Source organism: Purpureocillium lilacinum (assembly GCF_023168085.1).
Source record: "Purpureocillium lilacinum CBS 284.36 DNA, scaffold_3, whole genome shotgun sequence".
In the NCBI taxonomy this organism is placed as follows: Eukaryota; Fungi; Ascomycota; class Sordariomycetes; order Hypocreales; family Ophiocordycipitaceae; genus Purpureocillium; species Purpureocillium lilacinum.
The window spans coordinates 3732291-3747115 of record NW_027072113.1 but is presented as its reverse complement, the minus strand read 5'-3'; the positions used below and the strand labels follow the sequence as shown (position 1 = coordinate 3747115).

The following is a 14825-nucleotide window of genomic DNA, read 5'->3' as shown; positions in this document are numbered from 1 at the left end:
GAATGCAGTCCAGCAGTGCGCAGCCCGCCGGGGCTAGGCGGTCCCCCAAATGCCGTCACCCACTGCGCTGGGATCCTACCCCACCATGCCAGCCGCCGTGGCGTAGGTTGGCTGCATTCGACGAGAGACTCCAACACCGGCTCCAAAAAAAAATTCCAGGCTCGACCGTCCTTGACTCTTCACTCCCCCCATCTCTTCGTCTCACGCGCCCGCATCGCGCTTTCTAGCCGCGATACTTCGAGCGCTTCTACAATGTCCAGAGGCGGTCGAGGAGGCGGCCGCGGAGGCGCAAGAGGTCCCGGCCGCCCCAACGTGCCCTGGGACACGGGCGACGAGCCCGATGCCCGTCCCTCGGAGCTGTTTCCCGTGAGCACCCCCACGGCTTGAATGATCCCTTGGTGCTTCAAAGTCGCTGACCCTGCCGTCGCACACAGCCCTACTCAGTCCCAACGCCCCGCGACCTGACCGCCACGGAAAAGAACGGCGTACAGTACTTCCTCCTCCTGCGGCACCAGCTACACTCGTCGCCGCTCTACACCTCGAAGCGCGCCTCGCTCCACGACCCGACCGCCCCCCGCAAGCTGTACGGCCAGGCCCAGACAAATGCCCATTACGGCATCAAGAACAAGGCCTCGGTCGACGCCTTCACCGCCGTTCCCACCTACTCCCAAAAGTTCATCCGCGAGGACCGCGCCCTGCCCGACTGGTCCTCGCGCCCCATCTGCCGGGAGCTCTTCCCCGCCGAGCTGCTCGACACAGTCGAGGCCGAGGACGACATAGGCGTGCGCAAGAAGCGCAGGCTCGAGCTCAGCAAGGTCAGCGCCCTACCCAACGCCGAGGAGGCATTTGGCATGCCCTCGCTCGACGGCGACCTGGACGACGCAGGGGCCGCTGCAGCCGGTGGCCGGAGCCTGCTCGACAAGCTTGAGGCCATGCGTGACGAAGAAGGCGACGAGGGAGCGGACCTAGATGAGGAGGAGGGCGTTGAAGAAGAAGAGGAGGATGAGGCGTACGACGACGAGGATGCCGGCGACTACGATGCCGAGAACTACTTTGATAACGGCGACGAGATGGGTGACGACTACGGGGACGACGATGGGGGCGAGGGGACATACTAACTGGCGATGGCATGGGAAGGAGTGGAAACCCTCTGCTGAACTGAGTTGTTTGAGCGGTTGGGCATAGCACATCGAGGTGCATGACTGCCAAAGGGCGCCGATACCCATTATTCACATAAGCATCACGACTTTTTGCAGGAACGGTTGGCGCAATAGGTAAAAAAAGAATTTCTCTTGATCACTTGTCGCCGGTTCGGCTCCATCCCCGCGTTGTGCCGGCTCAACATGCTTCTTAAAGTATCGCACGTGTTTGAGTGCCCAAGAAAGCAGTCCTGGATGCACCGTGTTCTACTCTCGACATAACTTGAAGCGCCGGTGGTCCTGATCACAGCCCGTTGAAATCCCACATCGAAACGCCTGGCAACTCCCCCTACGTGCTTGATGCAGGTGGAAGTGGCCGTGCCAAGAATGATGACGGTCCCTGAGAACGACTTTAGCGAGTCCAGCCCTTTAAGTGTGTTACAGTGCTTCCTGAGATTTCTCTCCTCGACTTCCCAAGCTCCGAGACGCCCATCGCGTAGGCGACCATGTCACACGCTCCGCTCATTTCTGCCCGATCTCCGTGACGCAACCAGGAACGCCGCCAAACCCCCCAATCTCACGCGTGGGTTCCCAACGCATACACGCCGCTGTCCACGATGCCGGCTTGTAGCCGCGACAGCCGCTCTCTCGTGTCGGCTATCTGGCCAGCCTGTGTGACGATCGCGTTGCCTGTTTCCCGGAGCGCCGAAAGCACTTGGGTGAGTTGATCCTGTACACCTCCGCCAGTTGCTGCGTGTCGGTCCTTAAGGGAGCGAATCTGCTCGTACAGCCCGTTTTCGACGCCAGGCATGTCGCGCTCGATTTCAGCGCGGTATTCGTCCAGGCGCTTCTTGTACTTTTCGACATCGTCGCAAATCCGGTTGAAGTAGGTGATGAGGTCTTGGGCGCTGGCGTGTGCCGATGAGGCATTCGCAGGGTTGGAATCGGCTGATGGCGTAGGCCCCGCGAAAAGGCCGGTCTGGTGGTAGTGAGTGGGTAGTTTGAGGTTATCCGTCGCCTTAAACGACAGCTGCGCATCGGTAATGTTCTTCTTCGTCATGTCCTGAAGCACCTTGACTGTCTGGATATCCCGGTTCAGGGCGACCTGAACGGTCCGGAATTTCGACTCGACGAACTTGACATCCCGTCCCAGCTGCTCAATGTCCCGCTCATGCTGAGGCATGAACTCGCCGATTTCATCCTTCATCTTGATTACCCGTTGTATTCCCTTATCGATGAGAGCAATTTCATCCTGCACAGGCTGGGCTAGGTCATCGAATCTCGTTCGTGGTCGAAGGTTGTCGTAGTTGATCTGGACAGCAGGGACACTGCTGGTGGGTTGAGATTGCGCTGCCTGGCTTTGGCCGCTGGTGGTATGTTAGCTAGATAACACAATATCGGGGAAAGACATACAAAAGACCTCCCGATGGCTTGGCCTGCGAGGCCTGCGACTGTCCAAACAGGCCGCCTCCGGTCGCTGGCTGAGCTGTGGCCGTGGAGGACCCAAAAAGGCCTCCACTGGGCTGGGTCTGCTGTTGTTGCGGCTGCTGCTGTTGCGTCGACTGTCCGAAGAGGCCTCCGCTCTGTTGTTGTGGCTGGTTTGCGGCAGTACCAAAGAGACCACCTCCGGTCGACTGCGCCGGTTGTGTCTGCTGTGCTGTGCTCCCAAACAGTCCACCACCCGTGCCTTGCTGGCTCTGTTGGGGGGCGGTCGCGGCGCCGCCGCCGAAGAGACTTCCTCCAGTGCCCGGCTGAGCAGTTGCAGCAGCAGTTGAGGATCCAAACAGGCTAGAACCCGTTTTCTGCTGGGCTCCGCCGAAGAGGCCGCCTGTGGAAGCCATTCCGCCGGTAGTCGTCGTTGGTTTGGCAGAAGAGCTGCCGGAGCCGAACAGACCCCCCGCCGCAGGTTGCTGGGTTGCCGTCGTACCCCTGAAATATTCGATATCAGTATATGCTTTTCCGGCGCGTGCAGCTCGGAGCGCAGCCGGCCAGAAGCTTTGAATTGGGCCGCGGGCAGAATCCAAACGGCTTACAGAGAGTTCGCGACGCCGGTGTTGATTGTCAGACCCCCAGGGACGCTAGCTGAGCGCGCTAAAGACATTGAACGGCGCGCAACTGGGCCTGAAGTTGAATCGCACGGTAGCGGCCTTCGATGAGCGTTGGGAGGCCGTTGGCGGTCGGTGCGGCTGGGACAAGGGAAAGGTGGGAGAGCTTCTGGAAGTTTTGAGCGGCCGGCGTTGATAAAGGCTGCGATACGCGCCAGCAGCTGGGGCCAGGCGCTGGGCCATCAACACCCGGAGAAACGTCGGCCCAACTGGAGCTGCCTGCCCCGTGCTTATTACCCACCTCACCCAACAGCGGGCAGCTGTCCAGCGTGCAACCTGCAAGCTCCAGACCTGGCACAACTTCATTCCTACTTCGCACAGCTGTAGAAGCAGCGCTATCGCCATGGCCGAACACGAAATGGAGATGGACGAGGGCGACGATCTCTACGAACCCGAGGAGCCCAAGGTCCTGCCCGACGACAACAAACAGCCCCCCCAGTCCAAGTCCGACGAGCTGGAAGAAGGCGAAGAAGAGGACGAGGGCGGCGCGATGGACGAGGATGACGACGACTCGGTAAGCCTTCGCCGGAATGGAAGCAAACAAGACTTTGTCCAGCCATTGACGTACCTTAGGATATTGATATCATCACTGAGCGCAAGGATGGCACCACGGCTGCGCCTCCGACGTATGCCCCTCGCTTCTCCCAGGCGAGATATCGTCGCCGTGCTAACTTCTTCATCCCCAGACAAGCAAAGTACAGCGACATCAGAAACATACCGCAGCGCTCTACTTCCACGGACGCAACTGCAAAGCCTGCGCCGGCCAAGAAGGATGAGGGCTCGAGAGCAGCTCCTAATGTCGCGGCACCCAGTGCAGATCGCGCCTCTGCTGCAGCATCCAAATCTACAATAGATATCAATGGGAACCCGACCTATCCCGCCGCTGGTAAACCAATCACCCAGGTCAACATTGACGAGGGTGAGTCATCACAACATAGGAGCACATATCAGGGAGCTGACAAGGCTGCAGATCTTCCCGACAACGAGAAGCCTTGGCGGAAGCCTGGCACAGACATCAGCGACTACTTCAACTACGGCTTCGACGAATTCACTTGGGCTCTCTACGCTGCCAAGCAGGAAAGCATACGCGGCGAGTTCGGCGCAGACGCGTTCGCCACCAACAACAAGAAGATGATGGAAGACTTCAATAGCATGATGATGATGGGCGGTATGGGTATGCCAGGCGGTGGCGGCGCAAGCGGCGCGGGCGGTATGTCGGGCATGGACGGTATGCCCCCAGAGATGCAGGCCATGATGCAGCAAATGATGGCCTCCGGCATGGACCCGTCACAGATGGATCCCAGCCAGATGAACGCCATGATGTCCGGCATGCAGGGCGGCGGCGGAGGTGGCGGCGCCCAAGGCAATCAAGGACAGAACTTTGGCGGGTTCGGCGGCAACCAGGGAGGGTATGGCTACGACCAAGGCATGGCTGGAGGCGGCGGCGGTGGTGGCGGCGGAGGTGGTGGGCGTGGAGGCTTTGGAGGAGGTCGTCGGGGACGCGGCCGATGGTAGGGACGCGGCCGATGGTGCTAGATGGTTTTCTTGCCTTGCATTGTATAGGATACCCGTATATGCCGAGCTCAGGGGAGCCGGACAGCTTGGGACAAGGGACCAGGGACAAGGGTCTGGCGTTTGGGGCCGGTGTTCATGTACAAGTATATGATTCAGCCCACGGCACATGGGCAAGGTGTTCAACTTTCAGAGAGCCAAGGCAAGATGTTATGGCCTTGCAATGTTGCTGCTGCAGCTTCGTTGTGCTGCTTTGTTGACGAGCCGGTGACGAGCTGGTGCGAAAATGTAAACGCGAGGTACCTGGGCGGCAGGGCTTCCGACTGATGAGCTCCGGTCCGCCGACCACGACCACCTGCAAGGCCGCCACTCTCACTTCAGCAAATCATCCACCTGGCCACCACGCCCAGGCTTTCCAATACCGACATCTACCACCATTTTACTGCACGTGCACGACGATGTTTGATACACTTATTTCTTGCTCGTGAAGGTCACGGTCGCGGCAAGCAAATCGCAATCCCCCGCAGCGCGACCAAGATGACTGTCCCGTGCTTCGCTTGCGGGTACGAGATCTGCGACCGTCACCGCCAAGGGGACTCGACGCGCTGGCTTGAAGAGTTCCGGCTCGGTAAGTCTGATATAGGGAATACACGGAGAGTGAGACCGTTCTTAGCTGACACTGTCAGTTACCAATCATGACGGTCTGGGCACGTCCGTGTCGGGCATCGGGGCCATGAGCGACCTGGGGGGACGCCGATGGATAGCTCCTCTCGACTACGCGAAGCACTGGGCCGACATGGAAGCACCGACGACTGCTGAGGTAGGTGTCATGTTACAGGATGCCGTTGAGGGAAGACATGGCTACCCTATTCATGCTGCTTGCTGGGAGCTCGCACAGAAGGTTTTCGCCCCCGACGAGATCAACCCTTCCACCTTGTTTTCGGTGCTGAACAGCCTGCCGGCCGCTAGTGAAGCTACGGGCCTGGACTGGGGGCATATGTATGGGGGACTCCTGATTGCCGATGACGATCATCGCGACCCTGACGTGTCTGGGAACAGACGTGTGCGTCGGATCGACTCCGAGGATCGTCTGGCTGCCATCGCGAGGCACAATCCATTGGACACCATCAGACTGGAGACCCTCAACTGCAGGAAGCCTGAGAATCCAGTCCCTGTCCCGGCTGTCATGGCAAGATGCCGCATAGGAAGTCGAGACCCGTTTGCGATGCTGCCACCAGAGCTTCGTCTTCTGGTGGCGTGCGAACTCCCGACCTCGGATGTTGCACGCATCAGGCTCGCATCTAGAGCCTTCCGCTTCGTCTTCGATGAAAACCAATTCTGGGCATCAAGATTCACAACCATCGATGAGCGTCGCTGGGTCTTCGAGGCGACCGAATGGTTACAACGCACTGAGAGTAACGGCCAGCCGCTTGACTGGAGGGTGCTGTACCACCAGACCGGCGCTCCAAATAGTTCTGCCTCACTGCAAAACAGAGAACGCATCTGGAGGTTACTTGAAGACGCACGCGACGTCATTTTTCTGCGCTGCTTCGAGGCTCGTGTAGAGTTCAGGAATTGGCTTATCCCGGAGGAGCTGGAGTGGACTCGAGAAACGGCCGAGATACACTGGAATCGCCGGCGAGAACCTACATTTACTGCCGGTTGTCGACTATTCCATACTCAGCAAGTCTTGATCCCAGACACCGCAGCAACCTTGGAAGTCTTTCTGGTGCGACTCGGCAATGAAGACTATGTGACTGGCTTAGCGTTTCGGCAAGCTCAAGGCGAGGCCGTCGCATTGGGATACGAGTCCAGCAGAAGCCAAGTCGTGGACCTGCAAACAAGGCTCTCTGGAATCAAGGTCGCCATTGGGAAGCGAGGGGTACGTGGTCTTCGCTGTGTGTTTGAAGATGGGACCATGTCAGAGCGGGTCGGAGACTGGGTGAGCGTATCCCAAACGGACAGCTTGGTAACAGCAGGGCCGATTGTTGCCTTGGAAGTCGGCTACGATGTACGTTTTGCTCAACCTCAACTGTCAAATGGCTGTTCAATGACTAATACGCCCGGTAGGGATGTAAGATTGTCAGACTTTCCATTGGCAAAGCCGTGTCGCTCGTTGGCGATGCTACATGATGTGTGGCATCCCCCGCATGCAAAGGACTACTTGAGCATCAGGCATACCATTCTCCCTGGAGAGTCGTAGCCTTGTATTACACAGTCGAATTTGGCAGACGAGGCAGGCGAACCCATACCTGTGGATCAAGCCACGGATTTACGGAAGAAACGGCACAATGCTGTGCTGCGGTCAAATCCGTGCAAGACATGTCACATTCGGCACGGGATTACGGAGACGAGGATGAGCAGGGCAGCGCCTCCAAGAAATACCGATCCCTGAAATGTCGTACGATGGCCTCGCACTCGCGGCCCCTTACTAAACGGAGTGGCATGGCGGCAACATGTGTGACACCAGGGTCAGTGCTACATTTGCTGGCGCATGGATGGCAGGAAACATCAGTCATTGATAAGCGGCGCCTACATTGCAAACTCGTCTCTACAGGCTATAGTCAATATTCTTCGAGAGACAACGGGTCTTGGCCCTCGCAAGCCTCTCACTGGTGAGGATAACGCGTCTGATCCCCAGATGTGAGTCTGAGAAGTACGCGGTTCCTCATTAGAGGGGCTTCCGGTAGGTCATTCACCAGTGACATTGGCTCTAGCGTTCGCTCATCGGGCCGGAAGGTCGTTCGCGTGTGCTCCAATCCACAAGCAAGGGATCCTCATAAGGCAGGTTCAAGGACTGATCTCAGGCTCACGCCGGATCAGCATCCTCAACATAGGATGAACCATCAACGAGAGGCTTGCCCACAGGGGTTATTAAGTTATGTGGGGGGTTGAACGAACGGATTCAGATGGAACAATCATGTCAACGTTGGTTCCTGAGTACTGAAGCCAAGAGGCCGATCTTGGCTCCTTTTCGAAGTAGTGGCAGGGCCTACGACCTCCAAGCGGGCGCTAGAGATTGTGCGGATTGCAGAAACATGCAGTCTGCGAGTAATCGCCAGAAAACACGAAAGACCACCGCTCAGAGCATGGCTAGTCTGATATTTCGATAAGACCAGTGGTCTCCCGGCGGTTGTCGGAAGACCCAAAGGGCACATTTTCTTGGTCCGTGGCTGCAATTGCCGGCGTCATCGAGCGGCGTGTCTTTACCGCACAGTCGATGCGGCTGCAAGCCGTGCCGCTGCGGCTTGACGATTGCGGCTCAGGCAAGAAAGTGCAAGGGGTTGAGATATCGGTCGCCAGGAAGGAAGAGGTAACGTTACTTGGTTGCGAGTGTAAGTGAGCTCCGGTGTGAAGCCTTATCCTAAGCGTCATCCAGCTTGGTTGGGGGGGGGGGGGGGGGGGGGGGGGGGGGGGGAGCTATGGTTCCCGCTCCCGGCACCCTGGTCCCGTGGGGTAAGTCGGGGTGACCGGGGTTTCAAATCGAGCTTCCCAGATCAGCACTGTCGCCGGCCTTGTGTGGTTCGAACACTCACGACGGAAAGGGCCGTGTGGCCCGAAACGGGTGAGCGGTGACAGGCCTTATCTGGCCTGCCAGGAACAAGGCAGGGCTTGCAGCAGCGTGAAGCTGCGGCGCAACATTGGCAGCACAAGGGTAGGTGGTCTGCACTCTGCAGTCTCCGCGAGGACGGACGCGTGTGGGGTACCCTGGGCCGGCAGTACAGAGATTCGGCGGAGAGGAAGACGGTCAGCAGAGCGCATGACGTGCAGGCGGCGTGTCGATTCGTTGACGCTCTGGAGATGCGGTGCGGTGATCTTAGGAGCGAGCCAACACGGGCGCTTGAGCGTTCGTGGTCGTGACTGCGTGCGCCTGCCGCCCCTCTAGTACATGACGTACAGCATTGCGCAGGGACCCGGCGATGGCTGGCATCTGGAGTCAGCCATAGTTGATCTCTGTCTGTTGTGCCAATGTACGAGGGCGTTCGTTGATAGCCAGAGTCATTCTGACGGCGGGCCGCAAGAGATAAGCATTATTGAGCCGCACACCTGTCTCAAATTCCGAGCTCACATTCGGATGGGGCGTGTCACGTACACCGGTGCTCGGCGTCTGGCTGCGTCGTGCTTGTGATGTCTGCGGGCTGAGAACTAGAGTCTGCGGTGGTGGTCTGATGTGTCGACTTCGAGATCCGAGAACTGCCCGTGCCCACAGATGCTCTGAGGAGTACCCTAGTACAAAGTACACGGTACGGAGGGCCAAAGGCAGGCGCCGCCCACCTCGAGTGCTTCGCGAGCCCCTCCCATCGGCCGGCTTTGACATGGAAGGCAGGAGCGGCTCTCGCGGCGCCTGCCCTGCCGTATCGTCTCAAAGGCATGCACGCCTCAGGCAGCTGCAGCCCGTCAGATGACGGCTCCCGCGAGCCCTTGACCGCCGTTACCGGGTCGTCGACATCCTGACGCCGACGAAAGCTCCGACTTTGCCGTTTTATATCGTCAAGCTTCGCCCAGATCATTGCCCGCTCTGTGTTCCAGAGCCCTCCCCAACCCTCAAGGCCGACCCGCGAGCGACGGCGGTGAACACCACGCAATAGCAGGCACAGAGATCTGGAAGAGTCAACGTCGACGTCGTCAAACAAGCGATAGCCTGGCTGCCTTCTCCAACGTCACGCTACACCCAGCCCCTTGTCAAGCTCAGCTCAGCTCGTTGGATCACCTTGATCCCGAGCCAGTGGACAAAGCGAGACGGCGGAGGCTGCGGATGCAACGCCGTGGCTTGTCGTCCGCCTTCCAATCACAGCAGCGGCGACGGCCCAAGATCTCACCTGCGGCACGAACAAGGCAACGAGCGTTGACATGCGCCATCTCAATGCTTGTCTCGCCCGTGACGCCGCGCGTGAGTACGTGACACTCGCCAGGTCGCCCAGCGGCTGCACCCCACGCACGACGCGACGCCCTCTGACGCCGAAACTCCTGCAAGTGGTCTGCGGCGGCAAGGTCTATGCCTGTTCCCCCCAGCGAATTGTTGTCGGCTGATGTGGAGCCTCCTTTGACCCATGCCGTCCACCATCTCGCCAAGCTCGCGCCTTCAACCTCCGGCTCCAGTTGCACTCCCGGCGCCGTCGCCGTTCCCCGCTCCGCTGCTGCAGGGGGGACCCGCTCCCGTCTCGATCCTTTGGAACCCTACGCCAAACGAGGCAGCTCATGCCTCCAACATTTTGTACCCAGTCGGCCGAGGACTCCAATGCTCGAGGAGAAACCGGCCATCCTATGCCGATCAACGCCGACACTTATTTGGCCCTCGCGCTCTGGCTACGAGAATGCGCAGCCTGGCATCGCTCCGCCCTGTGGAAGCCGAAGAACCGGCCCTAATCACATCCTCGCTCGGTTGAGGCCACTTCCCACGTTACAGCACATAACAAAGGCGGTGCTAGAGCAAGAACGCCTTGGGCGATGTGTGAAGCGCCGCGACTTGACCCGGAGATGCGTTGCGGAGCTGTCGGGCAAGAGTGAAAGCCGCCGCCATGGGAGCTCCATGACATGAAGCCCAAGAACTAGGACGAGCCAGTTGCAGAGTATCCTCCAGTCTCCGCAGCTGGCTCCCGAGCAAATCCTTCCATGATCCCACATCTACGTACGACTGCAACCGTGTGGCTTCCGAGGTGTTCCGTCGTTCCGTCGTGAGGAACCGGCCGTCAACAAACCAGACTAAGATCTGTTGTCGATTGCTGCTTCGCAAACGCCGCGTGGCGGGCTGTTAATTTCCCTGTCTCCAACTGTCAGTCGCAGTGCAGTGTCCCCGCATTCCGACCATGCCAGGGGAATGAAACGAAGCTCCAAACCAACATTTACCGGACCGACCGTGCTAATCTGCTGCAGGAAGAGTAAGCCCGGAGCTAGTTCCCTTGTAAGTGCTGGTGTCTCCTCGGGAGCATCGTCGCAACCACAACAGACACAAGCGTTTACAAGGCAGCTGGCAGCCTCCCGCCGTGGCTTGAGAAAGCTCCAGGAGCCGAGCGAGCGTTTCGCGTCCCCTTTCTCGAATCCAGCCAACAACATGCTGCCGTGACGAATGCGAATCCCTGCTGTCTCGGCACAGGCACCACACATGATTTCTCGCCTCCCGTCTAGAGACACTGGCCACGCTACCATCCACCCACCTAGCTCCGCACCCACCTGCCTGCCACCCAACCCTCCTTTGCTTCCTACGCCCAAGGAGCGCGCAAGTCGTACGCAGCCTGATTCTCAGTTATCCTTTTCGACCTCACCCCGTGACAAGCGACACCCCTCCCACGTCAGCCTACACCCAAGCAACACTCCTCGTTCCCCCTACCCCCTCCCTACGCCCTCCATGGCATCCCACGCGCGGGTCGTCGGACATCACGTTGTGGCCATAGCGCGCTGGGGAGCTCAGGTAAAGTAACATCGGTGGCGGATCATGGAGTAGACCTCACTCGTGCTAAGTCTCCAATGTGGAAGTTTGGGCTTGAATAGCGACTCTGGTGTTGCTGCGTCCAACGTGACATACAGCATGGGGACAGACGTCGTACCAGCGCCTCAAAGCTTTGGCGAGTCTTCGCCGGGCAGATGATCTGCCCTCCAGCTTTGGTATGTTGGCACAAAAGTATTTATTAAGATGCATGCCCTCGTGCAATATCGGTGTCCCTCTTGTTAGCCGCCATCCCCAACATTCACTCCCTTCACTGTCACATAGATTTTGTGCTCTGTCGTCTCCATCATGTCATTTCGCTCCTTTGCTTCTGCCGCGAGCTTGCTCGCTGCCCTGCCCTTGGCCCTGGCTGGCTTCGACCCCGGGTCGTCTAAGAACATTGCCGTCTATTGGGGTGAGTGAAGCCAAGCCATCCTCACACCACACTTCTAATGAAGAACCTGCAGGGCAAAACTCGTACGGCCAGAAGGATAGCCAACAGAACCTTGCGACTTACTGTGCAAGTGAGTCTCAGACACGCCTGCCAACGAGGAAGTATCACTAACGATGGACGCCCTTGCCTACCTTTCCAGACTCGGACGTCAATGTAAGTGATAAAGTGCAGCCTACCACCACGATTCAAGGCTGACAATGGCTCTTAGATCATTCCTTTGGCTTTCATGAACGGTATCACGCCGCCCATCACCAACTTTGCCAGCGCTGGCGACAAGTGCGACAAGTTTCCGGACAATCCCAACCTCCTCAAGTGCCCTGAGATTGAGTCCGTCGCCCCCTCCTTGTTTCTGGGCTGCACGTGAGAAGCATCCCCATCTAACCCAGGTCACAGGGCCGACATAAACACTTGCCAGACCAAGTATGGCAAGACCATTGTCCTGTCACTCGGTGGTGCGACGTACACCCAAGGTGGCTGGGGCTCGACGGGCGATGCCGAGAGCGCAGCGGAGAGCGTGTGGGCCATGTTCGGGCCCGTCCAGTCCGGCAGCAATGTCGACCGCCCGTTCGGCAGCGCCGTAGTGGACGGCTTTGACTTCGACTTTGAGTCGTCGGCAAACAACCTGCCTGCCTTTGGCGCCAAGCTCCGAAGCCTCATGGACGGCGCGGGCGGCAAGAAGTTTTACCTGACGGCTGCGCCCCAGTGCGTATTCCCGGACGCCGCTGTCGGCTCGACGCTGGACGCCGTGGCCTTTGACTTCATCATGATCCAGTTCTACAACAACTGGTGCGGCGTGTCCAACTTCCAGGTCGGCTCCGATACGCAGAACGCCTTCAACTTTGACGTCTGGGACAAGTGGGCCAAGGGCAGCAAGAACCCCAACGTCAAGGCGCTCCTCGGCATCCCGGCCAACACGGGCGCCGGCGGCGGCTACACCAACGGCGAGAAGCTCAAGGCCGCGATCCAGTACTCCAAGAAGTTCAGCAGCTTCGGCGGCGTCATGATGTGGGACATGTCGCAGCTTTGGGCCAACAATGGCTTCCTCAGCGAGGTGGTGGGCGACCTTGCGTAGAGCAGGATATCGATGACAACTTGAGGAGATGACGCCGAGCACAACAAGTACATACACTGTTCATATGCGACTCATGTCTATACCTTCTCTGTACATACTTCAGGGCGGGCACCCCCGTCACCTTTTTGTCTTTACGCCCACCTGTTGGGCTGTACATACTTATCTTAGCTCTCTACGTACATAGTCATGATACAAACTCACGATCGTTACGCCACAACATGCTCCTAGATGTCGCACGGGTAAGGTCTGGGCGCCAGGTACGTCGCAGCTACGTGAAATTATGAGACGTGGCATTTCATTCGTGACAAAAGTCTAGGTAATAGGGGTATCATCCGAGGAGCCTTCCTCGGCAACAAGTTACAAGCCGCAGCACTTCCAATCAACGCCGTTTCGACAAGGGGACAGTAACAGAATACCCTGAAACAAGCCACAGAACAGTACCGATGTTACGTCGGAATGAAGTTCTTGGAGTCCTCCTGCTGCTGCTCAAACGACTGGGAAAAGGCGGCCAGGCCGGCGACGATGCCGACGGCCATGATGAGGACCGAGATGATGGACCAGATGACGCCCCAGCACTGGGAGGAGCCGCCGTAGCGCTTGGCGAAGACACTCGCGTCGGACGAGTTGACTTTGCGCAGGATGAGGTCGTCGCAGATATCCCAGACGCTGTAGAGCGAGGACATGACGCCGATGAAGAGGACGACGAAGCGCAGGGCCTCGGCATGGACGATGAACCAGCAGGCGATGATGAGGCCGACGGCGAGCAGGACGGTGAGGACGGTGAGCCAGTCGCGCTTGCCCCACCACAGGGTGAGGAGGAAGCAGACGCCGAGGACGATGCTGGCGACCTTGGAGGCGACGATGTTGAAGCCGCAGAAGGTGAGGAGGGCCCCGATGATGGAGGAGCCGAGGTAGCCCGCGGGGAGGGTGATGGCGCTGATGCCGCCCTGCATGTGGGTGACGCCGCCCTCGTTGGGGTCGAGGCTGATGGACTTGACGCGGCCGCCGGTGAGGACGGCGGTGATGGCGTGGCCGAACTCGTGGAAGGCGATGACGAGCATCTGTGGGCGCCGTCGAGTTAGCAAAGAAGAGCACTACCGGGTTGCCCCCCCCCCCCCCCCCCCCCCCCTTTCGCGCACGCGGGACGAAGGAAGTTACCGTGCAAGCACAGGCACATATACACGGGATATGTATAAGGAATAGGCAGCGACGAACCTTGAAGGGCCAGAGAATCATCTTGAGATAGGGCACGTTCCACAGAATGGCAATGGCGACGACGTAGGCGGCGATGACGCCCAGGGTGACCTGCTGCGTGTGCGTCGGATGCTGCAGGTCGCGCGCATGGTTCTCATGCAGGCTTCGCGCGTTGAAGTCGGTTGCGGCCGCAGCCACGGCTCCGAGCGACGAGGGGAGGAGAACCGGCGGCGCCATGGTTGGCCACGCAGTGATGCTCGAGGGGCTCGCAAGCTGTGTGGTTTCTTAGGCGGGCAGGATGGTGCCCGTGGTTGACGATTCAGAGCACGCGCCTCACTTGGGATGGAGGAGTGGCCGTCGCGCGGGCGGGTGGTGATGGTTGAGACGCGAGGGTGTTGAAACTTGAAACGAATGAATTAGGTATGGTAAGTCAAAGCTGCCGCAGGGCAAGAGGATGCAGAAAGAGAAAAGGGACGACGACGAAAGTCAGGTGTCTAGTCGTCGACCATCCATGTCACTCATCCTCGACGTACGGCAGAGGTTGACGCGGCAGACCCCCAAGCCCCCCCTTGTAGCCCCTCCATCATGCGCCATGTGCTGAAACAGTGGAGGTTGGCGGGCGAATGACGCTCGGCGGCGTCCACTGGAGGTGGCCGTGTGGCTGGGAGGGCACCTGGCGCACTTGGCAGTGCCTGAGCGTGGCGGTGCCCCCCCTCTTGCCCCTCCTCCACTCCAACCTTGCAAACACAGAGAACACGAGCCGCGGCGTCGGCAGCGCCTTTGCATTGGTCGCTGGACTGACTCGTCGCTCACCCAGGGTATTTTTAGCATTCTACAACTGCTGTGCGTGGTACAGTATTACTCCGTCGACTGCAACGATGCCGCCCTGACGATCAAAGACTTGACGCCACTGCCGGCCGGCCGC

General features: G+C 59.0%; 6 protein-coding genes across 6 annotated transcripts; 4 read left to right on the top strand and 2 right to left on the bottom strand.

Moving 5' to 3' along the window:
• Positions 1 to 252: 252 nt before the first annotated feature.
• Positions 253 to 1118, top strand: PLICBS_004699 (uncharacterized protein; the record flags this gene model as incomplete). The annotated part of the gene is made up of 2 exons (XM_018325930.1): positions 253 to 366; positions 435 to 1118. 2 exons carry the CDS (start codon positions 253 to 255, stop codon positions 1116 to 1118), a joined length of 798 nt encoding a protein of 265 aa, XP_018175682.1.
• A 598-nt stretch (positions 1119 to 1716) lies between these two features.
• On the bottom strand, positions 1717 to 2980 carry PLICBS_004698 (uncharacterized protein; the record flags this gene model as incomplete). Its single annotated transcript, XM_018325931.2, has 2 exons — positions 1717 to 2506; positions 2553 to 2980. 2 exons carry the CDS (start codon positions 2978 to 2980, stop codon positions 1717 to 1719), a joined length of 1218 nt encoding a protein of 405 aa, XP_018175683.2.
• Positions 2981 to 3587: 607 nt separating this feature from the next.
• On the top strand, positions 3588 to 4759 carry PLICBS_004697 (cleavage polyadenylation factor subunit fip1; the record flags this gene model as incomplete). The annotated part of the gene is made up of 4 exons (XM_018325932.1): positions 3588 to 3758; positions 3818 to 3870; positions 3931 to 4163; positions 4215 to 4759. The coding sequence occupies 4 exons, from the start codon at positions 3588 to 3590 to the stop codon at positions 4757 to 4759; spliced, it is 1002 nt and encodes a 333-aa protein (XP_018175684.1).
• Positions 4760 to 5293: 534 nt separating this feature from the next.
• PLICBS_004696 (uncharacterized protein) lies at positions 5294 to 5961 on the top strand (the record flags this gene model as incomplete). The annotated part of the gene is made up of 4 exons (XM_065600573.1): positions 5294 to 5384; positions 5443 to 5576; positions 5655 to 5817; positions 5909 to 5961. The coding sequence occupies 4 exons, from the start codon at positions 5294 to 5296 to the stop codon at positions 5959 to 5961; spliced, it is 441 nt and encodes a 146-aa protein (XP_065456645.1).
• A 5528-nt stretch (positions 5962 to 11489) lies between these two features.
• Positions 11490 to 12706, top strand: PLICBS_004695 (chitinase 2; the record flags this gene model as incomplete). Its single annotated transcript, XM_018325935.1, has 5 exons — positions 11490 to 11595; positions 11648 to 11704; positions 11774 to 11787; positions 11843 to 11961; positions 12028 to 12706. The coding sequence occupies 5 exons, from the start codon at positions 11490 to 11492 to the stop codon at positions 12704 to 12706; spliced, it is 975 nt and encodes a 324-aa protein (XP_018175687.1).
• Positions 12707 to 13152: 446 nt separating this feature from the next.
• Positions 13153 to 14137, bottom strand: PLICBS_004694 (uncharacterized protein; the record flags this gene model as incomplete). The annotated part of the gene is made up of 2 exons (XM_018325936.1): positions 13153 to 13767; positions 13922 to 14137. The coding sequence occupies 2 exons, from the start codon at positions 14135 to 14137 to the stop codon at positions 13153 to 13155; spliced, it is 831 nt and encodes a 276-aa protein (XP_018175688.1).
• Between the last annotated feature and the right edge of the window lie 688 nt (positions 14138 to 14825).